General features: G+C 37.2%; 1 protein-coding gene across 1 annotated transcript in view; it reads left to right on the top strand.

The window, feature by feature from the left end:
- The window catches only part of LOC311431470 (macrophage mannose receptor 1-like), a 61,998-nt gene that overhangs the window by 10,717 nt on the left and 29,476 nt on the right, over positions 1-21,805 (top strand). The window contains exons 4-10 of the mRNA XM_084508970.1: positions 495-659; positions 2,762-2,875; positions 5,227-5,373; positions 10,600-10,782; positions 16,143-16,300; positions 19,742-19,855; positions 21,109-21,224. Of these exons, the coding sequence (XP_084365096.1) occupies positions 495-659; positions 2,762-2,875; positions 5,227-5,373; positions 10,600-10,782; positions 16,143-16,300; positions 19,742-19,855; positions 21,109-21,224 (997 nt within the window). The remainder of the gene's footprint in view (positions 1-494; positions 660-2,761; positions 2,876-5,226; positions 5,374-10,599; positions 10,783-16,142; positions 16,301-19,741; positions 19,856-21,108; positions 21,225-21,805) is intronic.

Below are 21,805 nucleotides of genomic sequence, written 5' to 3'. Positions count from 1 at the left end.
ATTGCAGAAAAGTGTGAGATTGATGCTGATAATTTAAATTTTGTGTCTGATGTTTGGGTCTGATTATCTCTATCTCAGTTAGAAAATCCACAGCCACTTTATATAGCACCCAACATTTGTAAAATAAACAGGGATTTCTTAGCTCAGAACAGTGGGCAGCTTCATGTACACCTTAGAGTCCGTCAGGTTTTAGCATTTTTCTCCATAGTTAAAAATCTGTTCTTTTGGAATGACTTTAACCATTCATCTTCTGTTTTAAACAGCAGCTTTGTTATACCAGAGAAAATAGTGGGATTGTTTCATAATGTGTTTAATTGTCTGACACTATTGTCATGGTTTAGCTCAGGCCTGATATATTAGAGAACATTGGGACTCCTTTTAAACCAGTTCTGTACTGCAGTGCAGGTTTGTGTATTTTTGCTGGGCAATTCATTCCATATTTTATCTGGCTTAGTCTTCGTGATCAGTTTCAGCATTTCTTTTTCTCCTTGCAGTTAATAATATCGATTCATTGTGGAATACCGATCCTCTAACGAATGTCCAGTATCAGACAAATTTTGATGCAGCGCTGACATGGCACCAGGCAAGAAAAAGCTGTCAACAACAGAAGGCAGAGTTATTAAGCATCACAGAGTTGCATGAACAAACATACCTGACAGGTAAAGTAATATCATCCAGCAGTTTTTTAAAAAAGTGAATTATTGTAACAGTGGCACTTATATAGCATGTTCCATCTCGAAAGTCAGTATTTTGTTCAGTTCTTTTAATTAGTAGATTTAAATTGTTGTCTTGAATAATTCACCTGGAAAATTGGAAAGTTAATGATTATTTTATCCTGAATCAACATTGCCAGAAACTTACAGAAACATGAAAAATAACAACAAATATGTAATGCAAGCAATAAAGAAAGAATTTTGGAATGCATGAAAATTCAAAGTAGTTTTCAAAGCAAAAAGGCAGATACCAAGAGTGCATCTTTTTTAAGCTACACTTGCTGTGTGTACTAGTAAGCATTTTGGCCTATTTCATTAAAGCTCTCATATCATCACTATGTGCTGAAATATGAAAAGAATGTAAAAAAAGCTATATACAAAGGACTTATAAATAGCTTGTTTTAATTTCAGTCTCTTTCATTATTTCCCCAAGTCATTCTCAAACTTCTCTCCTGAGAAAATTCACTCCTGAATTCCAGCTTGAATGCATTTACATTCTATAAAGAGGCAGTCTTGTCTTCACTACCTTCTGAGCCTGTGCACACACGTGAAGCAGTCCACTATATTACATTTATTAAACAGATTAGAAAATACTTTGAATATGTCAAATCAATTGGGAGATAAACTTTGCTATGATGTAACATACATGTTGTGCTTTGTAAATTCAGAGGATGACTGGCTACTCAGTAAAAGCATTTTTAACGTGATGCATAGCCTTTTCTGTGTAAGCTTCTGTTTTCAGTTTAAGTATTTCGTCAAAACCTGAGTCTTATTTACTACGATAAATTTATTGTAAATTTATTGTTAAAATTAATGCTCAAGTGAGCATTGGAATTTAGGAGTAAATTACTAGGAGGCATGTTTGAACTGCAGACTATTATATATTGCTGCCAAATGTATGTGGAAATCCATTTTTCATTCTGCAACTATTCTGGCAGGACCAGGATTTCCTGTCGTGCTCATTTTTTACTTCTCTTAACCTCCACTTGTTTGTACAGAAGTAGTACTGGAATACATTACCGTGTTGTTGCCAGATCAGGCTCTGGTATGACATGGCAGTCCTTTCCAGTGTTTAACTACCCCTGCTTTTAACCTGGCCATGCTTCAAGTCCAGCTCATAACCACAGTGTCAAAGACAACTAAAATACATGGAGCAAAATTGCTTACTGGCATGATGCCACCAGTAACAGCAGAAATTAATAATATATGTTGTGCAATGATTTTCTGTAAGCTATGCAGAAATAAATTAATTCAAAAATAATCAGCAGTCATCCAGCTAGGCATCCAAGACTTATACATAAAGCAGAGAGAGACAATTGATTAATAATTACTATAAATAATACCAGAGAATTCAGTAGGACCATACATGAGCATAATAAGTGGTTTTCAGATGTGGAGCAGAAGGTTGGAACAGCATTTGGAAACCTGACTTACAGTTGGCTAAAGAAGTGAAATCAGATGAGTCTGCAAATGCACAAGGTGTGCTGTTAAAAAGATGATTTTTGGAATGATCATGTTTAAATATAGTGTGATAAAATATGAACAGTACAATTACAATATTAGTTTACAATATTTTGTATATTTGAAACTGTTGGAAAATACACAGCAGGAAACAATTCATATTTGTTTTTTGGAAAACTGATTTTAGGAGGTTTTTGTTTGTTTTTTTTTTTTTTTTTTTGTTGTTTTTTTTTTTTTTTGGATCTTTTATGTAACTTCCAATCTTATCTTTTATAATTATGCACCTTTCTTCATATTTATGATAATCAGCTTACAAAGAGCACATATGTCATTTTGTTTTCCATTCCAACACAATTCCCCACACCTAGAATTGTGAAAACTGTAAAGCTGAAATTAATCTTTTTGTATGGCCATGTAAGACTACATGTTGTGCAAGTTTAGCATAGCCACCTCAAAAGTATATTGTTAAAAGTTTAAAAAACTTGTACCATGAAAAAGGAGAACCAAAGAAGTTTAGCTTTCAAGTTCTAAACAAGTGTTTCTCTTGCCATGCACTGCTAGTGTCTGTCTTTGTCTCTGTTACCTAGGTTTGACCAGCAGGCTGAGTTCGGCTCTCTGGTTTGGTCTTAACAGTTTGAATTTCAACGGTGGATGGCAGTGGGTTGGTGGTGCTCCTTTTCGATATTTAAATTGGGTTCCAGGTAAGATTAAATGTGTTGCTAATAGGTTTAAAATAATAATAATATTTAAAAAAAAAAGGTTTTTGTGTAACAGATTTCTTCTCTTGTGATCTGTTGTCCTGCTGCTATTCATCTTGTTTTGATATTGAAAGATTCTGACTGTGGCTATAAATGTTGTTAATGACAGCCCTCATGCTATGGATAGATGATGGGTTTAATTTATTATTTAGGATGAAAAATGTAGCCTCCAAATTCAGAGGAAAGTTTTAAGTCATCTGTATATCTTACTTTGCTTCATCTCTATGTAAACACAGAGTAAATCTGATGCTCTAGGTCTTTTCATTTGTGTGCTTAAACTGGTCATTTTTTTGTTTCCTTTCTTTTCCAGTTTGTTTTGGTTATTTGCTTAATGATTCAATTTTTAATTTCATCTTGGATTAACCGACCCATGGTAGCATGTATAGAAGTGAACATATTAGGCTAGCCTGCTTTGAAGCAAAAACGGCTGCTCCACACCTGGAGACAGCACTGTATTGAGCTCTGGTGCTGGTGTTAAGAAGCTAGCCTCCTATGCCTCAGCAGAGAAGAGGTGATTTTCCGGTTTACTATTTGGAGTGTCTGTGTTAAGGTGACTTTCAGTAAGACCCCTGTTTCCTCGCCCTGTGTATTCAGGAAGTCTTTGGAAGCTAATATAAAGTTGAGGTTTGAAGTTACACAGTGGGAATGTTCTTCATCTTCACTGAGCATGCCCCATGTATTTAATCTGCAGTAATGGTGTAAATGTACACTCCATCTTATCACCCAGTAGCTTCCTTGTGTAGGTAAGCCCAAACTACATTTTAGGTAGAGAAAACCTCTTTGTAAGCTTTGACATGAATTGAACCACTGTATAAATAGCTCTCCAACAGAGAGAACACATGAGGAAAACAGATGGGCTGACCTGCAAGTTGCTGTGAGGGTATTTATAGGTCTGTCTTCTAAGAGCACAGGTGAGAATCTGCATGTAACGAAGAGCAGAGGAAACCTGACTGTGAGATAGAGCCAAATCAGCAAGGGAAGCTGTTCATGGTTGTTAAAACTGCTGTCAACTCTCACCTATCCTGTAAAGAATTATATGAGTTTTGGCGTAACCAAAATGGGCTCCATTTGTCTTTAACCCTTTAAGTTTCTTAATTTCATTCAAAGGTAATACTCTTATGTCCATTTAACAAATTTTACGTTTGTAATGTATCCTTTACATTTTGCTTTGGTTAGCTTATGTTTGTCTCATCTCCATTTTTCTGGATGTTCAAGAGTTGACTGTTCTCTCACTAGTACATTTTAAAAGAATTTGTGGAAGCTTCACATTCTTCTGTCTCACTAGCCCTTAAGAGATAACAGGAAAAAACAACAACAAAAAGCAAACAATGCAATAAAGGAACTAAGTTACAAACATTTAAACTAAAGTTATGCTGGTTAGGCATTTGGGAAAGATAACTGCCAACAGCTGAGCTTTTTTCATGCATTAAACCAATTAAATTTTTTGTTCTTGAGATAAAAATATTTTTCCTCCCATGGAAAGGACTGTAATTTAAGGTAATGAAATCATAATGACCCAAGACAAATTTCAGTGAATCTTGCACACTAAAAATTATTGTTTTGCTGTGTTTATTGTTGAGCCATTCTGACACTTCCTTGTTATGCAGTGTAATGACTTGTTGAGATATGAAAGAAAATCCATGTTTAGTTTAATCATAGACCAGATCTTGCAAAGTTCATCTAGTTTGTTGCAGAAATGTGCTGTATGCTACAATTTCTGATTGCCTTCTAGATGTTAGATGTTAGTGCTAATTCTAATCTTCAACTGAAGAGAGCCAAATAACTTGCTGTTGTTGTGTTGTTTAGACAAGTGGACAAGAAGTTCACACTAGCAGCATAACAACTTACTATTTTTATGTCTTTTATACTAAATGCAGAATTTCACTAGCTTACTGAACAGGTTTTCACCTAAATAATATACTCCAGAGCTGAGAAAGGGAAAAAAACAAATGAAATATGCGCACTGTAATACCTTACATTGAGGCTTTGAGCGTTTGAAGAGGTTGTTAAAATTGTGAACTGGATAAATATCTCAGCTTGTGGTTGCTATGAGAAGAATATCTGCTAAGAGAAATGAGCTACACCATTTAGGCAAAGGGACTGTTGAGAATTGCAATTGCCAATATATTAACATATCTTGTAATTAATTAAAACATGGAACAAATTAGAATATGTGAGCAATTGGAAGTGTAACCACGAGGTGCTTATACTTGGTTATTGTTGTGAAATATATATTTTTTAATTTCTATCTTTTTTGTTGTTGTTTTTGTTTGTTTGTTTGTTTTTTATTGAAGGGCATCCTTCTCCAGAACCTGGAAAAATCTGTGCAGCATTAAATCCTGGCAAAGGTGCTAAGTGGGAGAATCGGGAATGCAATCAGAAACTTGGCTACATTTGTAAGCGAGGAAATGCTACTTTAGAATCTTTCATTGTTCCTACAGGTGGGTTTGGTAATAATCCCCTAACAAATAATTAATGACCAGTGTTTTTTTTTTTTAATCTATAATACTAATAGGTATTTGTTATTACAGATGGTAAAACTGACCAAAGGTCATGTCTATGCAGAAAGTGGCTTGGCTGAGATTCCCTGCAAAAGTGAACAGTGTGTACTTCCCCTTTATTTTGGCCTCCCTTATTCCTGTGTAGGCATCTTTTTTTTCAGTAAGATGCAGAAGTGGTTGAGTTCTCTTTCCAAAAACAAAAAGAACCATTAGAATTTGTAGTGTCGTGGTTTAACCCGGACAGCAGCTAAACACCACACAGCCATTTGCTCACCCTCCCCCCTCCCTCTCTGGGACGGGGGAGAGAAATGGAAAGTGAAGCCTGTGAGTTGAGATAAAGACAGTTTAATAAGACAGGAAAATAATAATAATAATAATAATAATAATAATACAATGATGATAATAGTACTACTACTAATAATGTGTACAAACAAGTGATGCACAATGCAATTGCTCACCACCCGCTGACCGATGCCCAGCCTAATCCCGAGCAGTCCGGCCCCAATCCCCCGGCTAACCACCCCTATATATTGTTTAGCATGATGTCAGATGGTATGGAATACCCCTTTGGCTAGTTTGGGTCACCTGTCCTGGGTCTGTCCCCTCCCAGCTCTTACTGCACCCCCAGCCTGCCTGTTGGCAGGACAGAGCAAGAAGCTGAGATGTCCTTGGCTTGGTATAAGCACTGCTCTGTAACAATTAAAACATCGGGGTGTTATCAGCACTCTTCTCATCCTAAGCCAAAACATAGCATTTTACCAGCTACTAGGAAGAAAATTAACTCTGTTCTAACTGAAACCAGGACAGTAGATAGAATAAAAAGGTAAATTATTATTTATTTTTTTTTAAAGCGTGATTATCTAAAGCCTCATATTCTCATTGAAACAAATCTATTTCTTCTTGACATTTGTTCTACTTATGAAACAGAATAATTTTCACAGTGCAAGTTGGTAGTGGAATTTTTAAAAACTCTTTTGATATTTATAAACACATTTAAAATATTTAAAATATACATACATATAAAATTATATATATATATATATATATATAAAAACTATTTCACCTGATTATAAAATTATTCAAATTATATATATAAAGAAACTTTTTCAGAAGAAATGTAATTCTGGAATTTGCTTAAAGTACACGGGAGAAACAAACCAGCGAGACGTTCTCATAGCTTTATTTAGACCTGATTCCCTATTTCTATAATTTATCTTGTAGCTTCTTCCTTTGTTTCTTCACTCTTTCCTTCTTTTATCCCTTACTTCCAGGTTTATTTATTTTTCTAGAACATACAGGTGTCTCCTAAATCCATTGACATTATTTTGCATAGGTTTTAGAAGCAGACAAACTACTACCATATTTCCACTCCATTTATTAATATACGTTATTGGCAAACCAGATGTCAATTGCTGAATTTCCAAAATATTCAGCTTGAAAACATTTTAAAATGTTTTCTCCTGCCATAGCCAATATATAACCAGCCCAGTCAAAACCATTTAGAACAGCCTCCTGGCAAACTTGTTTTGCTTTATTGCAAAGAGAAAAGAACACAAGAATGAGCTAGTGTATTGTTAAATAAATATTGAAATTACTTAATATTAATTAAATAATACTTCAGTATTGAAATCAAGCATATTTATTGCCTGAGTTGGGAAAGACTTTAGTGCATATTTTAATGCTTTCCTGAATTAAATCGCAAACTTTTGTTAGTATTTGTATACATCTGATGACCAGATAGCTTAATTAATTTGGGCTGTCTTAGTTTGTTTAATTAGCTACTGCTCAGCTTTTCAGATTCATACATCCGTCTTTAAACACTGATGCATATAAATAAACTACTGATTCAGTTCTGGCTGCTATTTTATTTTGTTTTAAATTCAGTCTAAATTAAGTGTTAATTCAGGGCTAATGGCCATTTCCATTTTATGCATTAGGCTTTAACACATCCCTTCCCTCCCCCACCCCAAGTGCATCAATACTTTGGAGGAAGAACACCATTGAGACAAAAGTTATTCAGTTATTCAGAAAATTACTGAGTAAACATGGTGAGGTGACAGATTAAACAGAGATTGGTGGTGGTTCACATCAGAAACTATATTCCCAAATGTCCCGTGGGAGGAAGTCATAAAAAGAATGTGTGCAATCATGCAAGGTGTTAAGTGCCCTCAACTCCTAATGATGTAAAGGAAAACTCATGGCACACGATGTTTTCCTGACTAGGGTTCCTGAGTCAAAATATAAATTAATCACAAATTCATGCATGCACTTAGCAGTGTAAGCATAAAATGTAAAGGCAATCCATTGATATTTTAACGCTACAATTAAGCCCAACAAATCAGTGTAAATACTGTGGAATAAAAAAACACTTTAAAAACTCAATATAATTATGCTTGTATTCATAAGAAAGTAGAGAAAAATATTTCTAGAATCTTTATTTTTGTAACACTTTTTGCACTAAGTCAATGGCTGTTTTTTTTTGTTGTTGTTGTTTTTTTGTTGTTGTTGTTTTTGTTTTTTTGTTTTTGTTTTTGTTTTTTTTTCCCCCCCCCCACAGAAAAAGTTTTTTTCCAGCAGGGGGCCACATCATTATATATATAAAGTCATGTAGAATTGTAGGGCTTCAAAACATTTGCCCTGTAGTACAGCAAAGTGGATCACTAAAAACCTATTAATTTCATTTGCATAACTTTCCTATTTTTTAACTTCATTTTCTAAAGAAAGGCTGGTCAAGTGTGTACATCCACCAAGCGACTGACAAAATAGATTTTATCCCAATCGGGCAATGTGCAATGATCTTAAAGTATTAAGTTCCCAAATATTTCATAAAATCAAATATCCATGAGAGAATTAAATGCTCTTAGTGTTACTGTTGTGACTGCTCTTTGAGCTCTCTCTTCTGCAGAGAATGGATATATGAGAGAGAAATTTTAATGCCTTAATTAAAACTTCAGCTAGTGCTTTCACCCTTTAAACACACAAGTCAATCACTGGGAGATCTTCAGCCTTCAGGAAGCCAAGATTATAGGTTACAAAATTATTTGCTCTCTTTTTGAGGGAAAAAATCAACCTCTGTTTCATTTCTGTATGCTATTCTACAGTATACCACAGTATTCATCAGCTTGTCATCTGGGACAACATTTTTTATATATTAGCACGATTCCCTTTGTTACATCTTATTTGTTTTAATTTGCCTTGTGTCTTTTGCTTAAGTCAGTTGAAGTTCAAGGTTTAGTACCTGTTTCCTTTAAGACGAAAAATATACCATATGGCCTTGTATTATTGTGCGTTGTCTTTAAAAGAAGAGGGAAGCACAGAGTTCATTGCTGACTAATGGAAATGAAGAACTGAAGGCTTTCTCTTACTGAGAAATGCCCAGCTATGTCATGCAATAAAACCAAAAGAAACCCAATAAGACCACCATAGTAACTGGACCGTCATCTACTATTCCTGTTTTTCTGTCTGCAACAAATTCCCTGGTGTTTTTGGATTTACAACCAAAAGAGTCTCCTAGCCTGTCATGGCTGCTTTAGTGTTTACAGTAATAGTCCTGCAGCCTCCTTCAGTCTGGCAGAGAAACCCTTACAGATTTACTGGGGAATAAAGACCTTTGTGATTCTCTTTTGTAGCCCTGTCTGAACTGCTTATATCTGTTCTATTCTGTTTACTGCAGAAGGGTGCACAGAGTGTGTTGAAGGAGCATATAAACCTAGACTTTTTTTTTTCAGAGCTGCTCTCTGACTGTTATAGCAAAGCACTGTAAAATGCATATGCTCAGAGTTGGCAGCAGACATAAGACAAATCAGGCAGCTGTTTAAAGCATTGGACAAACCTCTCCAACAGTATTTGTCACCTCTGTCTCATTTCTCTGAAAAACACCATGTGCAATCAGTTTGTCTTTCCACAGTTTCCCTAGTCTCTATTCCAGTTCTTCATTTCTGTGGCAGGAGTGACAGGGCACTGATCATGCACTGAGCCCTGGGGTGACAAAGTTCAATTTTACTTGAACTTCTGATAAGATGCTGGCAGCCAACTAGTTTATAGCTATGCTAGAAATTGGGTTCTGACAATGAGTACCTACTAATTGTCAACATATTCCATCTGCAACAGGGTACATACTTGCAAACTGGGCATGACTGATCGTGACTTGGATGCCTACTTAAATATTTCCATGGAATATACTCCCCTGTCCTACAGAAACTCAATGCTTCTCCTTCCCCAACACATATAAGTTTATTTTGCCAACAGAATTTCTGCAAACCTGCTGTCCTTGTTCTACTCTATATATTGGTGTTTGCTAAACCCGTCTGCAGATTATAAAAATGCTTCAAGAGTCATAATTTGTTTCTGTAACAGTGGTATTCTGTTTATTATTAATTTGGATGGCACTTCTCCTCAGGCTGAATTGTTTGCTGAACAGCAGTGTGGTTGTTGGCAGTATTCTGCTTTGTTCTGCTGAACTCCTAAAAGCAATTTTTTAAGCATAGATCATTTACTTTGACACTGTAATTTTCTCAATGGAGCTTTTAAAAAAGACTCCTAAAGTGGTGTTCTTATCTGGGTTTGTGCACAATCCTGTAGAATCAATTTGTTTTTTTGTTTTTTCTTCGCTAATCTAGAAAATGTGGCTAGATTAAGCATAAAATGCTTAAAGTCTGCTGGCAAAAGGAAAAAAAAAAGAAAAACCACATACACACAGACACAAAAACAACCAACCAACACAACACCAACAACAAAAGCTTCATATACACGTTTTGTAAGCCCAGGTTCTTATCAGGTACCTATGCAACATGGAGACATGGAGAATGAAGAGTTGTGCTGATGTGAGTGCAGGAAAGTGATAGAGCACAGCTCTGTAAATTTTACATTTTGGTATACATGTATGCTTATAAAAGTGAAAAGTGTGTTTTTGTGGTCAGTCTAAATCTGTCTTTTCACAAGTTTCAAGCACTTGTTTTCAACTGTAGTGTTCTTAAAAAAAAATCTGGAAGTTTTAACTTTTGATCATACTTGTATATTATGATTCCTTTATATATATTTCAACTCTGCTGTTCTTTGTGAAGAAAATATATAATTTATTTGTTTGTTAAAATTTTCCTTATGTAATTTTCAGTCTTTAGTTAAGAATAGCATCCTGAAATTCTTCACGGTTATTTTTCTTTTCAGAGACTAATGTGCCTATTAGATGTCCTGATCAATGGATATCATATGCTGGTCACTGTTACAGAATTCACAGGGACCCCAAAATATGGAAAGATGCCTTAACATCATGCAGAAAGGAGGATGGGGATCTGGCAAGCATCCATAATGTTGAAGAGTACAGCTTTATTATTTCTCAGCTTGGGTACCGTGAGTATTTTTTTGCAATGACATAATGAATTTTATACTAAGGAAATAAAGAGTTTTAAATAAGTCTTACCTACTGAGAAAATCTGTTTAAAAAACCAGTCTTGATCACAGGTACAAAAGGAGAATTTTAAACTTCAAAAATATTTGGAAGGAAAATACCAATATGAGAATTAAAACTACACAGACTATGCTGTCATGGAAAAGCTGTGCTCAGTGTTAAGACTTGCATCAAACACAAGCTCCTATTTCTCTGGGTCTGCTTCTGCCTTCTTTTATACAGGTTAAGCAATTTATAACCTTCTCAGAAGTTGGAAGAATTTTTACTATTAGTCTGCAAAGATAGGTGAGGCGAAACAATGGTTTTTTGGTCAGAATTTGGGAAGACGTGGATCCTATTACCAGCACTGCCATGTTCCTATATTTCATGTCATGTCACTTATATTTCTTTTGAAAAAGGAAGCTGTCTGTCCCACTATGTGGATTCAGATGTGCCTCATCTGAAATGTGGTACTTAGGTGCTCACATACTCAAGTTGTTGCAAAGCTAGTTAAGCTACAGATGCTGTGTGTTCCTTGAGTGAAAAACAACCATTCTGATGCTGAGGCAATTTTGTAGTTGCTATTGCTTTACTAGGACCTGATTTTGCATTTAGTATCAGACATGACTTTTTGATGGGGGAAACGTCCACAGCTGTGTCTGTTTCATTGCAGTAACTGATCCTGTGTGTGCTTTTAATGCCAGGTAAGTTAGTTTATCCTCACTAAAAGTGCAGTAAGCTGCTTTGGGCAGCATAACAGCAGTCTTGGAGCAGCAATCATAGAACAGCTGGCATGCTTTAGTTTTGTATCCTGTCCAACTCCATAGCAACTTGTGCTTGTCCTCACATTCATAGTATCATAGAATATCCTGAGTTGGAAGAGACTTACAAAGATCATCGAGTCTAACTCCTGCTCCAAATAGGACCACCCAATAAAAATCAAACCATGTGTCTGAAAGTGTTGTACAAATGCTTCTTGAACTCTGTTAAGCTCAGTGCTGTGACCACTTCCCTGGGGAGCCTGTTCCAGTGAAGTGGTCAGAAGAAGGTCCTGTTCTTTCTCAGTGAAGAATATTTTCATAACACCCAGCCTGACCCTCCCCTGTCACAGCTCCATGCCATCTCTGTCACTTGAGAACAGAGCCTAGTGCCTGCTTTTCCACTCCCCCCGTGAGGAAGCTGCAGGCTGCCATAAGGCCTCCCCTTGGTCTCCATTCCTCTGGGCTGAACAATCCATTCAATTTCAGCAGCTCCTCATACGTTTTGCCCTCTACACCTTTCACCATCTTTGTAGCCCTCCTTTAGACACCCTGTGATAGTATTATGTTCTCCTTATGTTGTGGTGCCCAAAACTGCACACATTATTTGAGGTGAGACCACACCGGTACAGACCAGAGTGGCACAATCCCTTCCTTCAACTGACTAACCTTGCTGTGCCTGATACACCCTGGGGTACCCTTGGCCCTCCTGGCTGCCAGGCGGCACACCACTGACATATGTTAAGCGTGTTATTGGCCAAAACTCCCAGATCCGTTTCTGCAGGGCTGCTTTCCAGCCTCTTGTCTCCCAGTCTGTATATACAGTCAGGGTTGCATCTTCTGAGGTGCAGAATCCAGCAGAATCTTGTTAAACTTCATGTAGCTGGTGATTGCCCAGGCCTTTAATTTGTCAAGAGCTCTCTGCAAGGCCTCTCCACTCTTGTAACAATCAACAGCTCCTTCCAATTCAGTGTCATCTGCAGATTTACTTAGTCTATCTTCAAGTCCTGCATACAAACCATTTAAGAAAACATTGAAGAGAATTGGCCCTGAAATGGAGCCCTGGGGAATCCCACTAGTGATTAGCTGCCAGCCTGATGTAGTCCCATTACCTATAACTCTTTGAGCCTAATCTGTCAGCCAGTTGTTCACTCATCATATTATGTATTTGTCTAGCTGTATGCTAGACCTTTTGTCCAGAAGGATACCATGAGAAACAGTATTGAAAGCTTTACTGAAATCCAAAAACATTGCATCAGCTGGCTTCCCTTGGTCAACTGCATGGGTGACCTTGTCATAAAAGGAAGTTTGTTGAGCAGGACCTTCTTCTCATGAGTCTGTGTTGTCTGTGACCTATGACTGCATTGTCCTTCAGATATTTTTCAATAAATCCCTGAATAATTTTCTCCGTAATTTTACCAGGTAATGAAGTCAGACCAATAGGCTTGTAATTACCAGGGTCTTCTTTCTTGCCCTTCATGAAAATTGGAACAACATTTGCCAGCTAGTCAACAGGGACCTCTCCAGATTCCCAAAACTGCTGAAAAATAATTGAGAAAGGTTTTGTGATGACATCAGCCAGCTCTCTGAGGCCCCTGGGATGAATTACATTGGGTCCCAACCACTTTTTTGCATGGAAATTTTATTCTTTCAAATGAGGCAATTAGGAAAGGTGGGACTTCTTGATGAGGCATTAGACATTTGAAAGAAGTTAGGCTCTAAAGGAAATTAGATATATTTTCACCATATGCCTTGGAAGTTGATCATTTCACAGATAGATTAATGCCTTTTCCAAAGGCTTTTCCAAGACTGACTGCACTGCACTGGTTTTGTAAAAATGAATGTTTCTGAAAGGCATATAGCCCTGAAGGAAACCAGGCCTCTCACATATGGCACACTCACTGCAACAGACTATTTTGAAAGTATTTTTTTCAGAGGGGGAAAACTGGAACTACTGAAGAAGCCTTTTAAGGCAGTTGTAACAACATCAGATTGCCATTGCTCACCACTGAGATGAGAACACTCTGTATTTCAGTGCATAGAAAATCCTGTCTGCATCAAACTCTGCTACGAAAGTGCTGTGCAAATAGAAAAAAGTCCATCTTTGCACCAAGCAATTCACAGTCCCATGATGAAACCAAGCAGTAAGGGGTACAATGAGATAAGTATTGATGCCAAACTTCTTCAGTTTTTCTTGGCATCACCTCCAAAGGAGAACTTTAGAGAGGAACATGAAGAATAAAAGAGAAGTGCATTGTATATGTTTACACAGAAGTGCAACATCTGATATTGCACAAACGTGGCCCAATGCATATCTGAGAGAGGGGGAAATAACTCAGTTATACTGTTGTTGTGGAAAAAAAATCTTGGTATTTAGTCACCTGGTTTTAAAGAAGATCGCAAGACTCTGACAGCATTTCTTCTTCAGAGGAGAAAAAGTTAGGTAGGAAGAGGCTTCAATAATTCGTGGTGATTTCTGATTTACATGGCTTATTTAGCTGACTTAGATGTAAACATTTTGTTATGGATTGCTGTTTTTTGTTGCTATTACCATGGTATGAGTCCACCACAGTAGGAGCTCTTGCCACCCAGCTCTGTTGTGCTGGGTGCCAAATAAACACAGTTAGATTTTTTTTTTAAACAAATAAACAAAAAAAAAATTAGAGAGCATGGAAGACAGCAACTAAAGAGGGAACAAGACATTAATGAACATGATGGGCAGTGAAATAAGAAGAACCTTCAGTTTTGGTATCAGAGGAGAGTTTAAAGGATGGTACTGAAGTGTGTTGGTGGTGGACTTCTGAACATGAAGTGCAGTCTGGAAGAAGGGGTAAAGGTGACTGTTGAAGATGGAGCTGGTGTCCTGTGAGTCTGAGCCCCTGGTACTGGGGGAGAAATGGAAAGGACAGTATGGATGAACTACGAGGGCTGATCATATTCAGGTATAATAAAGACAGGAAGGAAAATGGAGGGAAACAGAAAAGAGGTGACTCCATAAAATTGACAAACTGGGAGGGTGATTTTTGCAGGAACTTGATTTGTCAAAATCGGAAGCCTCTGTGTTCCTGTATCTAGCAGATGGGAGAAATGTCACAGGAGAGTTTTAAGTTGTGGGGGTGTCTATTAAACCTCCACCCAAAAAGTATTATCAGAAAAGGATTGCCTTAAGGGAGATGACTTTTAACAGTGCTTTACAGACTTCTGTTGCTAGTGACAGCAGTAACAGAATAGAAACAGCTCCAGCTTCCATTCAGAGACCACTCGAGCAGCAGATATCTTTATGGTGGGACTCACAATCCCATTTTTAATTTTCATGGGTGATTCCATTGTCAACTTGACTGTGGTCAGTCTGGACAGAAGATGATAGAGGAAGACTTCTTCTTCAGAAAGAAATGTGGGAACAAACTGTGAACAGGAGAGTGTTGTACAAATTTTGCACAGAATGGATGCTAGCCAAGGGAAGGACTCTGTGTAGCTGGTCAGTGTGATCTGATTCATAGTGCTGTGGAGCAAAGGAGACATCTATACTGCCTTTAGTCTAGGCTTGATGACAGATTATATGAATTCTACAGCAGGCCTCAACAACAGGGACATACCAGAAGGAAAGCAGGCCTTTTACTACAGTCATATTCAGATATCCATCAGTCTATAATTTTTTCTCTCCACAAAGGTACATTTCCTTCAAAGTACAGTTCTATCATGCTGCTAATAATGGAATTAAATCTCTTTTATGCTTCTCATAATAAATGCACTTAACAAAGTCATAAAATCAGTACTACAAAGGAATTCCCTTTGATGATGATTGAGTTCACATTCTAAATGCCAATTTTTTTCCATATTCAAATAGATTTTTATTTTTTTTTTTCAAAAGAAAATTAGATAATGAACTTTATAGTAGCAATATGGTAGAGTACAGAATTTTAAGCACCAACAAATAAACCTCTAAGATACATCTGCTGTAAAATAAGATAACTGATTATTCCTGCACTTCCAACTAAAAACCATCAGTTTACCCCATTGTGAACTAAAAAAAGTCCAACAACTAGATGAATTTCATTTTGGTCTGAAATGAAACAAAATCAGGAATGCATAATGGAAAGACTTGCAAGTGCTCTGACTGTCAACTCTAAAAGACAGCACTGGGTGTGTAAGCATTAGAAAAGATGGCACTTCTACTTTCTTTGCTGTACTAAAGGTAAGAGGAAAACAGAAGGTAGAATTTTCTTTACATATTGTCAAATCTTCTTGTTTATGTTATACAAGGGTTTTGAGCCGGAAATGAGAACAAACCAAATTGTGCTACAACATAATTCAACACAGAGAGTAAGTGTGCTGTTTTGTACAAGGCTAAACAAATTTTATTGCATTTCCACTAGAGTGAGTGGTCCTTCCTGATGACTAGAGCAGGTATGTGAGGAATGGTGTGCTGTCTTTATGAAACAGGGAGACTTAATATCCTGTGACTACCTTTTACCCTTCTAAGAATAAATTCTTTGCTGTTCCATGAAGACAAAATTTCCCATCATATAAAAGGATTGTTATCAATCTTGTTAATCTTGTTTTAGAGCCAGATGATGAGCTGTGGATTGGGTTGAATGACTTCAAGGTTCAGATGTATTTTGAATGGAGTGATGGGACACCTGTGACATACACCAGGTGGCTTCGTGGAGAGCCCACGCATGCAAACAACAGGCAAGAGGACTGTGTTGTTATGAAGGGAAAGGTAAAGTCGTGTTTAGCTATTGACCTAATTATCTTATTTAATCTATCTTTTGGGACTTTTTCTATGCAAGAATACAAGAGTGGGGGGTGTTGCTGTTTGAAGCAGCCCATTTTAGACTCTTTTAGGTGTTACTTTTTAGATGAAAGTTCCCTGTTCAAGGTTGCTAAAAGTTTTCCATTGTTGCTTCTTTCAGAAGCAAGTGGTGGCTTTATTTCAAGGTAAATGACCTGCAAGTTCCTGAGATTTCAGTATTTGCATGTGAGTTTTGGAAGAAACTTGTAGTTACATCGTGAAGCACGTGAACATATAAATTCTTCTCTTCAGGAATCTACAAAGATGTTTTAGATGCATTTGATTTTTTTTCTTTTTTTTTTATGCTTTAACTGCATATGTTGTATATAGCTACTTTAAGAAAATGCATTAGTAATCACTATTTGATGCTAAAGAAAAATGCTATCTTTAGAAGAGAAGCCTTTGTTTTCTTTTTCTATGCAAAGTAATAAAACCTGGGTCTTGGATCTAGATGGATTACATATTGTGCTTGTGTCTGCACTGCATGTGAAAAGCTGTGAGGAAAGTGTTTAGCAATGACATTAGAGGAGGCCTTTCCTCAGTGACTATGTGCCTACAGTTACAAGGCTGTATTTAAAAAGGCTTCCTTTAGGAATATAGCAATGATCAGTATCTAGGTGTACTGTAGGAACTGAGATAATCATCTGGTATAAAAGTCAATCAGTGCGATGTTGCAAAACAATATTTTTCCTCTTAGCAATAATTAAAAATATTGAACTTAGCACCTCCTTGAGGGTTTACTTATTTTACCAGCAGAAAAAAAGAGAATTTACCCATATCAAAGGCATCTTCTTATTTAGCAAAATTAACACTTGAGGGCTGTACTTTTGGTGAGTGCACTTCAAAAAGAGAATAGCTACACTTTTTTTCCCAACTGGCCTGAAAACTATACAGAGCTTACCTCTGTGTCGGCAAGCCCATGCTCAGTAGCAAAATTAAAGAAAACAAACTATAGTTCTTGCTTGTAATTCCCATATTTCTCAAAATATCAAGTCTTGGAATATTCTATCATACCTAAGGAACAAATACACAAATATAGCTTGTTTTGTATTTGTATATTTTTGTATTTTTCATTGACACTGGGGGAAAAAGTCTTTTTATTTTTCAACTCTTCAGTATACTTCCTGGGAAGTACACTAATGACATAAATATATTTAATGGCAAATATCCAAAAAATCTGGAAAGACTTCAGTGTTTATTACCTCAAAATGAGAAGCTGTTTGAGAGAGTGTTGTGGTTTATCCTGGCAAGCAGCAAATTACCCCACAGCCATTTGCTCACTCCCCTCTCACATAATGGGATGGGGAAGAGAATTGGAGGAAAGAGGTAAAACTCATGGGTTTAGAGAAAGGAAGTTTAATAAGAAAGAGAAAGGTGGGAGAGAACAAAAATAAAAGAATACACAAAGCAAGTGATGCACAATGCAATTGCGTACCACCAGCTGACTGATGCAACCCCACCCTCCTTGCAAAGAAGGGCGGTATGAGAAGCTGAAAAGTCCTTGATTTAGTATAAGCACTGTTCAACAACTACTAAAATATTAGCGTGTTATCAAGATTATTTTCCTACTAACTCCAAAACATGGCACCCTACCAGCATTATGAAGAAAACTAACCTTCTCCCATTTGAAACCAGGAGAGATACTCTAGATGGAAGAAAATTGGAAGGAAAGTGAATCCAAAGGTGTGAGCATAGCAACATGGACTAGTGGACTCAAAAAACGAGACTTAATTAATTTAGGGAAATTAGGATTTTTTTTTTTTTTTCACAAGAGGTTTAGTGCCATCAAGAGCAACAGCGGTGTGCATGCATGTAGCTGATTCAGGTGTCTGCATCGTTCTGGTGCACAGACACACCGGTTCAGAAGGTGAGAAGAGTGCAGAGGGAGCCAGCCCTGTGACACTTCTGGCTGTGAGGGGCATGGAGGAGTTAGCAGGTGGAGCACTTGCAGAAGGTGAAGAAGAGACTACATCACCAGTTCCAGGAAGGAATGAAGAAGAGAACTGGAATAAGAACCTTGGGAGAGCAAAACCACAGTAATTAATATCCGTGAAAGAGGAAGGCCTGCATAGGCTACAACATACAAATCTCCCCAAATTGAGAAGAGCTATATCTGTTTATTGGGGTTGTTCTCTCTGGGCCAAAGTTGAGATTTACAGTTGCATTGCTGCATTAAGAATTCAGCAGGGAGAAGGAACTTAACATGCAGTTAGATGTGTCTGGAAGGTTAGGATTTGTTAGGTATTTTCGTGAAAAGTTTTGCAGTGGTTAGAAGCTGGGGTGAAGTTATAATCTTTCTAAAATTCTTCTCTGTTGCAGTAGTCGTCACGCTCTGGTGCCAAGGGTGTAAATGCATATTTCTTCCACGACAACCAGGCCATGGTTTACATAGTAGCTGACTAAACAGATTCTTAAGGGCACAAGGATTTTTGTACTTCACTTCCTGTGTTTCCTGGGCAGTGGTTATGACAGTGTTAGACAAGTATGTAGATGCTTTGTCCAACTTACAGAATTATAGGGTCATATGAAGTTCCATTCTTTCAGTATAGTTTCCATTGAATGCCATTGTTTCTTCTGAGAATCTGTAATATGGGGAGTAACAATCTTAATACTAACTTTACAAGGAATTTTTTGCATCTTCTAAGGAGTTTTTGCAATGAAGTCTTCTGTTTTCTGTTGTAACTGCATTTCTGCAATGACACAATAACATCTGTTATGTAACTGCATTTCTGCAATGACACAATAACATCTTTCTTCCAGTACCTAGAGGGTGCCTACCGGAAAGCAGGAGAGGGACTCTTTGTCAGGGAGTGTAGTGACAGGACAAAGGGTAATGGTTTTCAACTAAAAGAGGGTAATTTTAGATTAGATATAAGGAAACATTTCTTCACTCAGAGGGTGGTGAGGCCCTGGCACAGGTTGCTCAGAGAAGCTGTGGATGCCCCATCCCTGGAGGTGTTCAAGGCCAGGCTGGATGGGGCTTTGGGCAACCTGGTCTGGTGGGAGGTGTCCCTGCCCATGGCAGGGGGTTGGAAATGGGTGATCTTTTCCAACCCAAACCATTCTATGATTCTGTGATCTCCCTTTCCTCCTACATGGTTATTAAATTAGTAGTCTTTGTAAAGATAGTGTATTGTCACCTCAAAGCATTCACCTTTCAGCAGGGTTAATAATGAAGGAAAGTGTAAGTCAGTGGCGAATCAGCCTCAGTAGAAGAATGGAGGTTGGAATGAATGGCTACTACTGAATTTACATGTAGGTTTTACTTCCTTTAAAGGTAGCAAAAAGTTGTTAAATACTTAAAAGCATAGAGCACATAATTTGAAAACTAAATCCAACTTGACTGTATTGTTGTGTTCTAATGTTCAGGATGGATTTTGGGCAGACCATTCTTGTGAAAAGAAAATTGGCTACATATGTAAAAGGAAACCCATGTCAGAAGCTCCAACAGAAGAGGAAACTATTGACACGGGCTGCCAGAGAGTAAGTAAAGGAAAAGTTGTCAGAGCCGAGCAGGCTGCTAGGGATGACTAAGAGGAGAAAATAGCACGTGGATGGCTCTGCAAGGACAGACAGACAAAAAAATGAGTTCTGTTTTGTCACCTTAGAATAGTTGGCTTTCTCATTTCTATGACAGATGGGTGAGGTGATTAATAAGTCTAGGCTCTGACTGTCATTTAACTCTTGATGTTCCCTCTAGATTTCCAGTGCTTCAAGCAAAATTCAAACGTGTTGTTCATGCAGTAGACTATTTTTCAGTGATTGGCATTCAGGCCTTCATAAGAAATTTGCTTGCACCAGCAGTTGCTCTTTAGCTCTACCTAAAATTTTCTTCAATATTATTCACAACAGTAAGGGTGTGCTTGTCTTCATGCTGTTCTGGCAGTGCTCCTTACTTTGAAGAATTTGTTACCAGTGCCTAAGCAAAATAGATCCACTATGCTCTTTCTGAACTGCTCGTGGATCTACCGCTGATTTGGAAACGTTCTGTTGACACAAGTGGTTCCAAAAAACTGACCGTAACATGTTATGTCCTTTTCCCCAAAGTCTGTTTTACACAGCCACAGAGAATTCTTTGATATGAATTCCCTGTATTTGTGCAAGAGGCCCTGGGAGAAGATAAAGTGATCCTAATGCTTATGTGTGCTGTCCTTGTCTAGAGAACTAAGTGCATACTGGTAGAAAAAGAAGTCTCCTTGTTGAAAAATTTAAGACCATCTGGGAAAATTTGTGTGAATTGTAGCTGGGTCACGGCAAACTATTCCTCCATAAGCATATTCCTGAGCTAATGACATTTGAATGACAAAACTTTAGAAAAGAGTGTTAAAGGTAGTTAATAATAACCAAATGTGTTTGAGGTGCCATTCTCTTTCTGAAAAGCCAAGCTGAAATTTACTTCTCATGAGCGTTTTCATGATTGCATGCTCATGTGCCAGACAGTCCAATAGTGAACACTGAAGGCCTACAACAAAGCCTCTCATGCTTTTATAGAAGTGAAAAGCACTGATTTATTAATTCATTATATACCAAAAATTATTTTATTAATCAGAACTTTAAAAACTGTTTTTGGCTATTTCCAGCCTGCCTTATCCAGTTCAATTGTTCCTTTGTCCAATGGTTAGCTGACATTGTCATACATCACTTTTTCCCCATATTTTTTACATTTTTCATTTATTTTTGATAAGCAGTTTAGAAAAGTTATAACATATGTGATCACTTCGTGTTTATTTTCACAGGGCTGGAAAAGACATGGCTTTTATTGTTACTTCATTGGAAATACATTTGTGTCATTTTCTCAAGCAAATCAAACCTGTGAAAGGCATAAGGCTTTTTTAGCAAGTGTTGAAGACAGGTATGTGAAAACGGCTTGCACGAGGGTCCCCCTGAGGATCTAACATTATCAGAATATCAAAATAAAGGTTTTGATTGGATGAAAATCTTGCTTGAGAGGACAGCTATCTGAAGATAGAGAATTTCTAAAGGTTTTTGCATATGCATTCAAATCTAGGAATTCAGTTTATAGTAAAAATAGGCAATGGCTGTAAAATCATTGCTACAGATGGTTAGAATTATTATAATATAATAGAATTATATTTTCTTTCTTTAATTGCAGTGGTTTGAGCATGGATTTACTTAAGTGTAGTACACAGAATGATTCTGAATTCTCAAAAGTTAGTTTAAATGAGCAAGAGAACATCAGTTTCACCTATCTGCTCTTCTCAGAACTGAGCTACTTTTTCAAAGTTAAAATGAGAATCCAAATGAGGATAGAAGGGCTTGGTGCCTGAAAATCCATCACAATTCCATCAGGGTTCAGAGTGTGCTAAATTTCTGAGCAGCTGATACACATTATCAGATATGGCATATTGTGAAAATGAGATGGGGTTAAGAAACGAAGCTCACTGCACCTGCAGTTGACTCAGTGCTTTGCAC

This window comes from Aythya ferina, assembly GCF_964211825.1.
Source record: "Aythya ferina genome assembly, chromosome: 2".
Classification (NCBI taxonomy): Eukaryota; Metazoa; Chordata; class Aves; order Anseriformes; family Anatidae; genus Aythya; species Aythya ferina.
The sequence above is the reverse complement of the archived record's forward strand: the minus strand, read 5'-3'. Positions and strand labels throughout refer to the sequence as shown.